Raw genomic sequence first — 14,775 nt, forward strand, 5'->3', positions numbered from 1 at the left:
TCTCATCCTCCTTTGCTCCAAGTAGAAAAGGCTGAGTTCAGTCAACCTGTCTTCGTAAGGCATGCCCCCCAATCCAGGCAACATCCTTGTAAATCTCTCCTGCACCCTTTCTATGGCTTCCACATCCTTCCTGTAGTGAGGCGTCCAGAACTGAGCACAGTACTCCAAGTGGGGTCTGACCAGGGTCCTGTATAGCTGCAATATTACCTCTTGGCTCCCAAGTTCAATTCCATGATTGATGAAGGCCAATACATTGTATGACTTCTTAACCACAGAGTCAAACTGCACAGCTGCTTTGACCATCCTGTGGACTCGAATCCCAAGATCCCTCTGATCCTTCACACTGCCAAGAGTCTTACCATTAATACTATATTCTGCCATCATATTTGACCAACCAAAATGAACCACTTCACACTTACCTGGGTTGAACTCCATCTGCCACTTCTCAGCCCAGTTTTGCATCCTATCAGTGTCTCACCTCATCTTCCTACTGCCCTAACATGGATAGAGTTCATCTTGCCCTCACCTACCACCCCACGTGCCTCTGCACCCAACACATCATTTTCTGTAACTTCCGCAATATTCGACGGGATGCCATCACCAAGCACGTTTTTACTTCACTCCCATTCTCTACATTCTGTAGGGATTGTGTCCTCCATGATTCATTCATACATTCATCACTCGCTGCTAACCTTCCTCATAGTAAGTATTCCTGCAAGTGACAGAAATTGTACACACACCAATTCGCCTCTATTCACAGCCCCAAACAATCCTTACAGGTGAGGCAACACTTAACCTGCAAATCTGTTGGGGTCATCTATCTGGTGCTTCCAATGCAGCCTCTTCTATATTGGTGAGTCCTGATGTAAATTAGGAGTCCACTTTGTTAAGAACCCTTGCTCCATTCCTGAGTCCTGATGAAGGGTCTCGGCCCGAAACGTCGACAGTGCTTCTCCTTATAGATGCTGCCTGGCCTGCTGTGTTCCACCAGCATTTTGTGTGTGTTGTTTGAATTTCCAGCATCTGCAAATTTCCTTGTCCTTGCTCCATTCCAGTGGCCAACCATTTTTATTCCTATCCCCATTCCCGTTCAGACAAGTCGGTCCATGGGCCTCTTCTTCTGTGATGAGGTCAGTTTCAAGGTGGAGGAGCAGCACTTTGTATTCCATCTTGGTAATCTCCAACTGATGACATGAACATTGATTTCTTCCAATAATTCTTTTCCCCTCCCCCTTCCTTCTATTCTCTTGCCCTGGCTTCTTATCTCTCATCGCCTATCTCCTCTCCCTAATGCCCTTCCTCCTTCTCTCTCTCTCCCGTGATCCATTCTCCTCTTCTATCAAATGCTGCCTTTTCCAATTAGCACCTCCCAGCTTTATTCATCCCCTCTTCCCCATCCATCTTGCTTCACCTATCACTTTCTAACTTGTACTTAATCCCCTCCTGAGCAGAGAGGGTAAAAGAGATTTTCTTAGCAGGTTCTTAGTTAACAGATTTGCAGATGCCTGGAACCTACTGCCAATAAGAGTGATCAAGCAGATATAATAGGAGTATTTAAAAAGTAGTTAGACACATTAAAAGGCAGGCAGTGGAGGGATAAAGACAATGTCATTTATTTTGTCATCACAAACATTGTACGTGGAAGGGTGTACTCTTTTATGTTCCGTGAAACTTCTAAAAACTCTTACAGGACTTGGCAAACTGGATGGAGGAATGATTCTCCAAGGAGACAAGATATCATAGTCTCAGAAAAATAGTTAGGCAATTTAAGATGCGCTGTTAAGTTTCTCCATGCAAGTGGGAGTGAATCTTTTGTAATCCTCTACCTGGGTGAGCAGTGGTGGTGATGTCACGTGGATATTAAGGGAATCAAGGTATGTGGGGATGGATAGAAAATTGACCTTGAGGTAGAAGATCAGCCATGATCTTGAAGGGCCAAAGAGCCTGCTCTTTTTTTTGAATATTTACCACATCCAGTTTGACTGCTGTGAAATAACACAAGGTAGGATTTTGGCATCTAAAATTATAATTTTTTCCTGTTTACCAGCTAGTAAATGAACAGAATGTGTTTTGAAAACATTTTGATAGGCAACAGGTTAGAAGCGTGACTGAGTATACAGTTTGCCTCAAAGCAGATCATACAGAAAGTAAAATCTGTTTCCTCAGAACAAGTAGAGTTTTAATGAAGAATGGAGGAAATATCTGAAAACTGTCAATTTCTACCAATAATTAGTCATTTCTCTATGTAAATAAGTTGTATGTTGACTGTATTTTTCTAAAAGTTAGTCCCTTTTCACTTCAATATGGTCGCCCATCTAGATTGGTAATGAAATAAGTATAATCATCACCAGTTTAGTTGAGAAAAATATTGTTAATAATTGCAGCCTGGAAGCAGAATCAAATTGAAGACTTGTTTTATAATGTTAAGGACCTAGATGGGCTTCTATTGTTTCTGCTCTCCTTTGACAATGATTGTTTTCTGATAATTTTTCTTCTCGTCTTTAATAGCTATTCTTTCATCCCCAAAGCTCCTATCCAATGGAATTGCCTAAATCTCTTGATTTCTTTTTTAAACCATCCTATAAATGCCTGTTAAAGGTTTCTCAGCTTTTATGACTTTGTGATTTATCTCCTTTGCCCTCTTGTTCAGTGTAGATTATATTCCAGAATCTGTAATGCAGATAATAAATAGCATTGAAATTGTAAATGCGGGTCATGAAGCTAAATTGGAAGACGTGTACAAAAGGAAATGAGTTTGGTAACAAGTTAATGTCAGAGAAAATTTACATTTGAGAGAAAGTAAAAACAACACATTATGGGCTTTAGTATTTAAGAAATTGTAGAGAGAGAGTCGTAGAACACTACAGTACGGGAACAGGCACTTCAGTCCATCTAGTCCATACCGATTTATTAATCTGCCTAGTCCCATCGACCTGCACCCAGACCATAGCCCTCCATACCCCTCCAATCACATATGCAAATTTCTTAACTGTTGAAATGGAACCCGCATCCACCACTCGTTCCACACTCTCACCACCTTCTTAAGAAGCTCCCTCCATTGAGTCTTTCTTTTTTTTTCCATACCACTATCATATTGGGTCTTTGATTGGGTGATAATATTCATTTTGATTCCTGTTTTAATGTAAATACAAATTTTGTGTTAAAATCAAGTATGTAGTTTTTAAGAGTCTGGCTCAAAAATGATCATAAATCAAATAATTTATTTCACCCATTTTTACAATGTATTTTAAATTCCAAAAGAAAGTTGCTTATAAGTAAAAAAGTGAAGTGAAACAGATGTAAAATCTTGCAGTATCTCCAGTATTCATTAATTTGTTTTTTTAGTGTTAATGCACTCTCTCCACACATCCAAAGACCACTATTTGTTGCCAACATCACAATCCCTTACACAAATTCTGTCCAATGAAATTAATAGGGAAACTTTTGCTGCACCCAATCTCAATTGGCACATAGTGTTTGCGCAGATTTCCACCCATAAATGCTGAGAAATTACCTTAATTTATTATCCACATGGAGCCAAATACAGAACAATGAGCAAAACAATGACAGCTGGCCACAATGCAGGACTTGCATGCTCAGATCCAGAGTCAGATTTATTTATTACATGTACATTGAAACATGCATGAAATGCATTGTTTACGTTAACAACCCACCCATGTAGAAATGAATGAATTTACACAGTTACACTGGGAATTATTGGCAAAGTTGCAAGAAATAATGATATTCCTTTTTCTCCCCCTTCAGTATTGGCCCAGCTGATTGATTAAAACTGTGGAGTCATAGTTTCATATTAAATGGTTAAGGAAATGCTTTCACTGTTTGTTCTCATCTACTGACTTTGCCTGTACCTTAGATTGCTGGAGTTAAAAATAAATTGATTTTTTAGCTTTGGGTCTGTCTAATTTCAGCTTCGTTACTGTGCTGATCTGATTGAGAAGCAGTCTTAAAACAATGTAGTTGTCTATGCAAATACATCACTCTAATGTGCAATCTAATAGTTATTGCAGGGTATTAAATTTTGTATTTCAATTTGTTTATTATTTGAGCATCCATGTATTTTTCAGCATTGTGCATACTGTAAGCACCTTGGAGCCACCATCAAATGCTCAGAAGTGAATTGCAATCAGTTGTACCACTACCCATGTGCAGCTGGAGCTGGTACTTTTCAGGACTTTAGAACACTGACTCTGCTCTGTCCAGAACACATTGATCAAGCTCCTGAAAGATGTGAGTGCCACCAAATTCTACATCCTCTTCCAATGTGCTGTTTTCCAAACAAGGAACATACTTGAAATACTTTTCTTCTTTAAGTATTATCTGTTAGCATAATGAAAATTGTGCACTTTGACAAGTTTGTATTTAATGCTTCGGATGAATTCTGTGCCAAGGACCGATAACAATAGGAAAATTAGGGATGTATCTGGGAGATGGGCAGTCATTCCTTTCTCTGGACGTTTTGTCTTTAGATATTTGCTCAATGTAGTAATTCATCCACAGCAGTGTTAATATAATGTTTCTGAGCACAGTTCTGTCACCACTTGGGAGTATGTGAATGGGAACAAAAAAATTAGAGCATTTTGGCATGGTAACTTATTTATGTTTAACATTGCTGCCACTGTTTAATAATTCTGTTTAAATGGTGGGGTGGGGGGGTTACCACCAACCTATTAATTGCACTATCAAGGTTGATAACCTAAAATTAATTTTGTAGGCCTTAAAGAGCTTCATCAATTTACCATCGGATGAGCATTTATTGGATTGTAGCAGTGGTTCAATAGGTAACTCCCTACACCGCAGGTCAAGATTGTGAATTCATGTCCCATTTAAAGCTGGAGTGAGAAGGTCCAGGCTGAAACTCCAGAGCTGTATCATTTAGGAAAAGTAAATCCATGCTTGGGAGTAAGAAAAGAAATTGCAGATGAGGAATTGCATAGTTAACTTTTATAATTGGCCATGATCTTATTAAATAAGAGTGAGCTCAAAGTACATGTGTTCTACTTTTGCTCTGATTTATTATTCTTACAGCAGCATCCTCACAGGCATTTATCAAAATTTCATTCAAATTTAATACCCCAAACTCCCAAGAAGTATTGGTGGATCAGGTAATAGGAATAGAAACCTATATGATAATCCTTTCTGAATAGGAAATGATGAAGTTATGCAGCATCTCGTGTATGCAGTCTAAGTTCCCCTGATGCAAGTACATCTAAGAAACATGTAGCTTATTTTACCTCCAGATTATTTTTCAAAGGCTCTTGGAAGCCAGTACTTAAGTTGACCGATCTTTGTCATTTTAATGACGAAGATCTGTCAATTAAAGTTGAAAGTGCCAGCTTCTGGTTTGACTTTTTAAGGGAGAAATTTGTCAGATGTTGAGACCTGACCGTGTTGCTTCAATTACAAGGATTTCAAACAAAATCATGAAAGCCTTATCTGCGGGGGTAGACCATAACCTGTGACTGTCAAGTTATTACAATTCATTTTGTCTTTAAATAGCACTTGAATAATCTTTGCTAATTTTTATTTCTACAGCCAAGGAAGAATCAAACTGTGCTGTGTGTGATAGCCCAGGGGAACTTTTAGATCAGCTTTTCTGCACTAGCTGTGGACAGCATTACCATGGAGCATGCCTAGACATAGCTGTGACCCCTTTGAAACGGGCTGGGTGGCAGTGCCCAGAGTGCAAAATCTGCCAGACTTGCAGGTAAATTCTATGTTTGAGACTTCACTTCTATGCGGTGCAAAGTTTTTGGGAATAAAATGGTAGTACGACTTTAGTGCAACATAAATCATGTTATAAATTATGTAATTATGGTAATTGAAATAAATCTTGGAACAAGGGAGCCAGCCAGTTCTGTTTCAGATAAGGTACTCTAAATGTAGCGAAATGCAAATAATTTCTTTTAAAGCCTTGCATGAAAAAAATTATCTTACTGGCATCCTTATTTTTAAAGCTTTAGTAAAATATGTTATTTTTATATCGCAGAAGAAATATCAGTTTACTTAAACCTTCATCAAGCCATCAATATTGAATATGAATATTTGAGGTCCCAATCTTGTACAGTAACCTTTCATCTGGCACCTTGTTGGATGCTTTTTGGAAATATAAATCCCTCCATCTAGTTGTTTCCCCCCTTATCCACCCTCTTTGTTGCAACCTCACATAATTTCAATACATTCATAAGAAGGCTCTTCCCTTTCATAAAACTATGTGGTCTCTGATTGGTTACCTTATGTATTTCTAAAAGTTCATCTATTGTCTCCCTAGTTATGGATTTCAGTACTTTGCTGACTGTCCTATAGATTCCTGCTCTTTTTTTTTCTTTTTTGAATTGTGGCTTTGCATTTTCAGTGTCCAATCAATGTATCAACTGTGCTTACAGATGCCTGCTTAAGATCCTAGGATTTAGACTTGCAGGACTTTAGGACTTATCTGCCTTTAACTCTACATATTTGCATAATTATTCTTTCTCTAGTCATGAACATGGTTCAGAGTTCCTTCTGCCTGTATTTTACTCTTTGATTACCTATTATTCTGCTGTGATGAACAATCCAAATTTGAGGTCCCTTCTTTAAAGCTTAGGTGCAGTAATTTGTTTATATACGTGTGGTTGTTTTCACTGAAGAGTACTTATCTTGGAGTTCGAATGAAAATCATTAATATTGCTCTGACTTTGATTTATTCAATTGTAGAATTGTATATTTGTGATAACTTTTAAATAAAGGCACGAGTCCAAGGTATTAGGGTTAATACCTTGTGGCTTATTTCATGTATTTTAAAATTTCTGATGCAGTATTGATACTTGTGTAGCTTATTATAGGATAACAAAGAGAACGGCATGGAAGGAGGCCATTGACCAATTTAGATCATGCTGCCTTTAGAACCGTAGAACACTACGGCACAGTACAGGCCCTTCAGCCCTCCATGTTGTGCTGACCCATATAATCCTTTAAAAAAAAAGTACTAAACCCACACTACCCCATAACCCTCCATTTTTCTTTCAACATCTGAGATGAATTGATGGGAATTTGGGGAGAATAAAAAGGGAACAGTATAGACTTGCTGGGCTGAAGGGCCTCTTTCTGTTCTGTGTGACTCTGGAGAAGGTCCAGAAGAGGTTATGCAAGTCATTCTGTGAATGGAAAGGCTAACATAAGAGGAGCATTTGATGGCTCTCGGCCTGAACTCGTTGGAATTTAGCAGATTGAGGGGAGAATCTCATTGAAATTGATCAAATGTTTAAAGGCCTATATAGAGTGGACATGGCATGGCAAGGATGTTTCCTGTGGTGGTGGAGATTAGGACCAGAGGGATGTCCGTTTAGAACATTGATGAGGAGGAGTTTCTTTAGACAGAGGGTGGTGAATCGATGGAATTCTTTGCCACAGCCAGCTGTGGAGGCCAAGCCATTGGGTATATTTAAAGTGAAGGTTGACAGCTTTTTGATTAATAAGGGCATCAAAGTTACGGGGAGAAAGCAGGAGAATGGGGTTGAGAGGGAAAATAGATCAGCCAGGATGGAATGGTGGATCCAAAGGGCTGAACGGCCCAATTCTGCTCCCATGTCTTATGTCTTATTCCAGTGTGTTAACCAGTATTTTCTTTAGGGAAGAACAAATATAGCTGGCCTGTCATCATCCTCCCCAGCCCCTGACAATCTCTAAATCTTTGTCATAGTTCGGCAAATTTTTGATATTGAAAATTAAATACACATCAGTTCTTTGGTTGCAAAATACTTCTCATATTTGCTGATACTAGCAATGCAAAGGCCAAGCAGCTTGTGAGATAGTGTTGGGCATTAGAAAGAGGCCATTGTCCAATCTAGATCATGCTGGGTCTAGGCAAGGACAAATCTAGCTGGTCTCTCCTAGTTCTCCCCCCTCACAATCTCACAAATGGATGGCAAATGTAGATCCAATTCGAATATATCTAGTTGTAATTATGAGTATAATCTTTTTAAGAAACTCATGGAACTTAAAGAAATTTGCAGATCTTGAAACTGTGAACAGTGTTAGAGTGTGCAGTGAATTTTCAGAACATTTGGTTTGGTCTGCAACATTGCCTGCATCATTGCTTGTATGGTTTTAAAGACCACAGCTTGCTGCAAATCTTAATGAAACCTCTGATTTCACAAAATAAATGATTTAATTTTATCATTTTGTATCCTTTCAGATGTCCAGGTGATGACAGCAAGATGTTGGTTTGTGACATATGTGACAAAGGCTATCATACATTTTGTCTCCAACCGGCAATGGAGTCGATACCTACAAATGGCTGGAGGTGTAAAGTGAGTGAAAATTTCAACCTGTTAACATTTTTCTTCCAGTTGGTCTTTTAACATTACACCAAACATGAAATTTGATTTTTGCATACTTCAGAATATCATAGTAATTTCTACATTCTTACATAAGAGAATCTCTTCCTACAGTCATCTATCTCTTTTACAGTCAAAATGATGGTGTTTGACTGTGCCCCTTTGTATATTGATCTTATCCCACTTATGGGATGAATTTTAGTAACCCTACCCTCTCCCCTCCACTTTATATCTGCAGGAAACCATTATGGAATTAGAAACTAGTATCTTAAATATTAGCAATGTTCAACCATTAACGTTAGTCTTAACCATCAGCAATGTTTGAAAGCCACGTAGGTAAGTACATGGATAGGGGTCTTAGAGGTTTATGGGCCAAGGGTGGACAGTTGGGACTAGCTCGCTGGGCAACACAGTTGGCATCATACACAAAATGCTGGAGGAATTCCACAGGCCAGGCAGCATGTATGGAAAAGTACAGTCAACATTTTGGGTTGAGACCTTTCAACAGGAAGGATCCTGAATATAACCTGACATTCTCAGCCCGAAATGGGCTTTTTTCCATAGAAGCTGTCTGGCCAGCTGAGTTTCACCAGCATTTTGTGTGTGTTGCTTGGATTTCCAGCATCTACAGATTTTCTCTTGTTTGTGATTTGAACACAGTTGGCATGGGCTAGTTGGGCTTGAGGGACCTGCTTCAATGCTCTGTAATTCTGATTCTAAGTACACTGCTGCTGACCATGAGCTGAACCAACTGAAGGTAGCATCGCCCATTGTTAAAAGTATATAAATTGAGTTCTTGAAGTGAACCTGAAGCCTGAACAAGAAGAACAATCTCTTGCAGATGAGTTTCCAGATGTCATAAAAATTGGTTATGTTACTGATAGTGATGAAAGGTGGTCATAAGCTACAGGAAGATACTGTTGGTAAATGGAGACATAATAATGACAGGTGGGATTTAATCCTGTGATGATATATGAAGAAGATTTAAGGTAAAGAATAGGATGTTAGAGATGATCTGAGATGAGTTTTTTTTTCCTAATCCAGAGGGTGGTTCAAATGTAGACTGCATTATTAGAGGGCAAAGATTTTCATGACATTTACCACGTATTTAGACAAGGCGTGAAAGGTTCTGGGCCAAGTACTGGATAAAGGGTGTATATTGGTGCTAACTTGATAGCATGGATGTTGTGAACTCAAGGGCTTATTTTTGTGCTGTATAACTCTTTTTACATAGGCTGCAAATGTTGGGCTATAGCCCCAAGTTAGGTTAAGTTTCTTTAACAAAAATGTTAATTTCCATGTGAACTTGGAGATGCAGGACTGCTTTTCTCACTCCAACCGCCACCACCTCACATTCTTCCAACTTTTTTAATGTCTATATTCTCTTGTCTTAATTTTCCCCTATCTAAAGGTATTCAGGTATTCATGGCCTTCAGCTGGCCTTCAAAAGCAGTCACCTGTGTTTGAGATTTACAGCCTGGTGTAAAATGCCAATGATGTGCTGTTTATTTTGATTGCAAATTTGGCCATCTGCATTCAAACTAGGCTCAGTTTATAAAAATCAGCTGGAGCTTCTTTGCTGCTGCAGTTTGATGGTAACTTGTTAGTATTTTTTTCCAACCCATGAATAACTTACTTTGTATGACTTCATTATTCCTATGTGGCTTTGCTTATTATTTTCACCTCTTATTCTGAGGTTCAATATTTATGAATTGGCAAAGTTCTCGAATCAATGGAAAATTAAATACTCTATGAAAGTGCAAAAGTTGTTGAATAATACTTAATGATGAATGATGATGTTTGGTGCAATAAAGAGCATTTCCTGCTTGTATTCAGTTTTTGAGATTTCCTTTGTCTTTTTCTCTTTCCCATCTCACTTCTCTTCTGTTGACTGAGATTTATTTAGGTAAGGCACATGAGCTCAGCCTAGGTTAGTGCATGGATCTACAATACTTTGGCCATTGCAGAGGCTTGGTAGAGGGAAGGTGAGGACTAGCAGCTCAACATTCCAAGGTTTAGATGTTTACTGCATGGTAGCAAGGGAGTTGAGAGGCGGAGAGCTGCATTACTAATCGGGGAGAATGAGGAGTCTTCACAACAGATTTATGAAGCAGTTTTTTACATGGAGATATAGGTGCCTTTGTTGCACTGCCATGGGAGATGGTGGGTGCAGATATGGTAGGAACATTTAGGTAGCATTTAGACATGCACTTGAACAGGTAGGGGCAAGAAGGGTATAGGTCATGTTCAGGCAGGTTAGATTACGTAAAGTGGAGTCATAATTAGCGTAGACATAGTGGGCTAAAGGGCCAGTTCCTGTACAGTACTGTTCGATATTCTATGTATTAAATGTGTAATAATTCAAATTCAATACCAGACAGTTGTCTGGAGTTTGAGCTTAGCCATGTTGTTATTGAAGTTCATGCATGGAAATGTGGAACTTACGAAGATTAAAAATGAAGATGTGAATGGTCAAAAATGTGCTATCAGACTTTTGCATAGGAAGCAATTAATTCAAATAAAGCAGGAAAGACTGAGAAATTTTGCAGAAATATACGTGGTCTCCTCCTTGTGTTTTGAAAATACATTTTAAAGTTTGGATTCCTCTTGATCCTTATTTATTTATCTTGCTGCCTGCAATTGCTTTTTGGCTTTCAATTTTTCCGAAGGTGTGACTGGTGGTTTATATTAATTGCAAAGGTAATTAATTTCTCCACTGATGTTCCTGTATCCTTTAAGGCAAAAACAGGTGGCACCCATTTAATTATATTTAATGGTCATTTAGCCAAGAATGCTGACCGTATTAGGAATTGTTGGTTTGAAACCATTTCTCCACTATTGCAATTAGACTAATTTAACAAACCTTACAATGACACTTTATTAGCCTCTTCAAAGTTAAGCACCAGGGGAAATTACAGCTTTCAAAACACTGGATTCTTTCTCTTGTTGTGAGGTTTATGTAATCAGAACAGAGAAACAACAAAAGAGAGAATTTTGCTCGGTTTGTGGAATATTTTAAATTGTTTCCTGCATTTGATCTTGGGTGTTGAAATCTTAAGACGTGCTAATATTATATGCTGTAGGTTTACCTTTAGTCTGAACTGGCCTTCCTTTCATGTCTCCTGCTCGTGTCTCTGTCAGTGTTATTTTTTCCTCCAATTTTCAGGTACAATGCTTCAGTAATAGTTTTTGGCATATGCTGCAAACACAGGAGCACCTGTCAATCACTGCAGCATCACACCAGCGAGCCTTGTCCCCAGAAGCAATGTGAGTTTGTGCCTGCAGTTCCCCATATAGCCCTCTGAAATGTGCCTCCTGTCAGCCATAGGTCTGAAGCATGCTGTACAAGTAAAGCTTTATTGAGTTAGCAATATGACTTGGGTTTAAGTCTGCATCACGTAATTGGTTATGATTTGGTAAATTCATGCTAAGTGTCAGTCTAACCCATAGCTGTCAACGTATGACTGATATGAAAATATACTCCAATGCAGTGGACATATGAAGGGAGAACAGGGAGGTGGTACATTTGTGAAATTGGAGAGTCAGAACCATAACCTGTACCTTGACACTGAGCATTTGATGCCTGGATTGGGTTTTAAAGAAAAACATCAATTTTTAGCACTGATTATATGAGTACAAATATTCACATTGCCATCCTACAGAAAAAATAAAACTGCATGAAATTGTTCATTAGTCATCAAATCTTCAAGCTTTGCACCTGATTTAGTAATGAACTGCACCTAGCACAGCAAGTGGTACCCATTACATTCATTGGACCAATACCGACTTCACCGTAGGTTGGAATAATCTAAGACTAGGTCTCAGGAGGGATCTTTAGGATGAGCTGGAAAGACCAAAATGTGTTTCTTCATTGCATGTTCTCTTTATTTCCATTATTGTCCAGATTTTATGCAACCTTTGGACTTTAATCCAGTTTAGGTTCTAAAGTTGCACACTAGCTTCTAGACAAACCTTGTTCCCAACTGTTTCTCACAGTGGCTTTGGTAATTGCCTATTATGTAGACTTGATTTGCCTATCTTGACATTCCTCAGATTTTTTTTCTAACAGTGCCACTCAAATGTAACGTGGGAATGAATATCTGAATCTTTTCTGTTCACAAGACAGCAAATTTACCATTGGGAGTTATGTGGATGACAATAGTATAAGTGAACATGCTGCTATAGCCTAATTTCTGTGCACGTGAGAATTAATCATAAATATTTCTTACAATAAAAATGTTTGAAAATATAAGTCGGCCTTCTGAGGTTGCATAACTCAACATACACAGTGGCAGAAATCACTTTAAGAAATACAATGGATTAGGCAGCATCTGTAAAGAAAAATAATGTCTTTACTCTTTGCAGACGCTGACTGCTTTGTTTACTTATAATTTGCCACTTTTATTTCAGATTTCTAGTTTTTCTATTTTGTTTTATTATTTATAAACCACCCTGTGAGATTGGGCCACTTTGAGGTTATCTGTATTTTCTGTTGCATTTCCCTGGCATAAAATGTTTAATCTCCACCATTTTACATTAGAATTGCAGGGTATGTGTTGACTGTGGCACACGGACCAGCTCTCATTGGCACCACAACTGTTCACTTTGTGCTAGTTGTTATCAGCAACAAGACCACAGCTTCTTCTGTCCACTCTGTGGCAAAATCTGCCATCAAGACCCCCAGAAGGATGCACTGCATTGTCAGATATGCAAAAGGTAAGATTATTTACAGCTTCAAATATTGGCCCACAGCACAAGTAAAGCTTTAATTATTTCTATTCCCTTTTTAAATACCTGGAATATTTAATGAATCAATATTGTAGATTTACTGGCAAGCTAGTAATTCTAAATGGACATGTTTTGTGTTTCATATTTATTCTAGAATAGCACAGCCTTCTATTGCAGGGTGAGATGCTACAGTATGTCTTGAGGTAGGGGTGCTCAGAAAGCACCTTAATCTTGGCACAAAGTTATATTTGACAATTTTGTGACAGATCAGGTTTTCTAAATGTGTTATTAGATTCTAGTCCATTACTCGTATTGAGAGGAAGGATGAAATACATTTTTTTTTTAAACCTGGGAAGGTAGAAATTAAATATTGTTCTTAAAAATACTTTTTATACCCCCAAATATCTGCCTTATGCTTTAATGCACCAATGTCATATTGCTTCAGGACTAAATTGCATAGTTAAATGGAGTTTATTCTTTTGCTATCCAAAAACATTAACCATGAAGACTTCACTCTGTTAAACCAATTACAGAAATGTTCTGATTAACCCACAGATAACTTACCATCTGATATTGTGCACATCACTCTACAGTCTGGTTCAAACGTGACCTTTTTTTGTGTTGCATCAGAAAAGTATGTGGCAGTCCTCCATTACTGACTTGCAGGGTCTGTGTTCACTTGGGTTCTCTTTCTGCATTCACTTGATTTTCTCTTTCCTGTAGAGCATGCGTTTTCTTTGCAGGTTACCATTTCTGCATTGTAAATGCGTTGCCTTGCCTATTATATAGGAATACCTGCTGTCTGGATCCATAAAGGCAGATGTCATGCTTTTATTGGTTTGTTGAACCGTGATTAATGTTTCTGCTCTTTGGAAATTCCAGTAATGAAGATGTGCTAAAACGATTAACATTGAACTACTAGGATGGGGATATCTTGATTGGTGATTAGCCATTAATTCTTCATGAGCATATTAGGCTCCTGGGGGTCCTCAGAGCTATGATGCCATGATGTTAGGAGAATGTTCTTGTCATTAGAGCTGAGCATTGTCTGGGCATAACTCACTGAAATATCAGGCAATTAAGTTTTATTCCATTTGGAAAGGGGTCTAATTCTTTCATTTGACGACAGGTATTTCACCTCGTTATTAAACAGTTTTCAACAGCAATGGATACATTTGGTGATCAGCAAGTGAAGAGTATTTGAGGGATGCTCTTGCCTTTCCTGAAGGGATTGTTTCATCATAAGGAAGGAAAACTCGAATTATTGGGCCACATCTACTATTTTTTGGATCTGCATCATACTTAATTTGATCATTTATTATGAACATTCATTTGATAATGTGGCCTTGGAAACTGATTGTGGTTGTATGACAGTAGATAACTTGGAAAATGTAAATTGAGAGGAAATTATATTCCTTTTTTCACTCCCCAAAAAGATAACATAGCAAGTGCTATTTTCAGGTTATAATTCATTAAGTGATACAATACCAGAGTTTTGCCAATACTGTTAATGTCTGAAGTAAGCCAAAATAATGCTCTGTTTTTCATGATTCTAGTTGAAGTTTCTTGTTAATGATGTGATTAAATCACAGCAGTTATCACCATTTTAACAAAGTATGCATTAAAGTCTGTTAATGTTCTTCATTTGTAACAGACTGTTGAGCAATGAATTTATGACTCGTCGTTTAGGATTGGAATTGATTAGAAACTC

The 14,775-nt window shown here is 38.1% G+C and overlaps 1 protein-coding gene across 10 annotated transcripts in view; it reads left to right on the forward strand.

The window, feature by feature from the left end:
• kmt2ca (lysine (K)-specific methyltransferase 2Ca) overlaps positions 1 to 14,775 on the forward strand; it is a 469,037-nt gene that overhangs the window by 212,964 nt on the left and 241,298 nt on the right. For all 10 annotated transcript variants that reach the window (XM_073054925.1, XM_073054927.1, XM_073054926.1 and 7 more), the window contains 4 exons: positions 4,086 to 4,248; positions 5,554 to 5,725; positions 8,195 to 8,309; positions 12,877 to 13,052. In XM_073054925.1, coding sequence (XP_072911026.1) covers positions 4,086 to 4,248; positions 5,554 to 5,725; positions 8,195 to 8,309; positions 12,877 to 13,052 — 626 coding nt within the window. The remainder of the gene's footprint in view (positions 1 to 4,085; positions 4,249 to 5,553; positions 5,726 to 8,194; positions 8,310 to 12,876; positions 13,053 to 14,775) is intronic.

Source organism: Hemitrygon akajei, chromosome 8 (genome assembly GCF_048418815.1).
Source record: "Hemitrygon akajei chromosome 8, sHemAka1.3, whole genome shotgun sequence".
NCBI lineage: Eukaryota > Metazoa > Chordata > Chondrichthyes > Myliobatiformes > Dasyatidae > Hemitrygon > Hemitrygon akajei.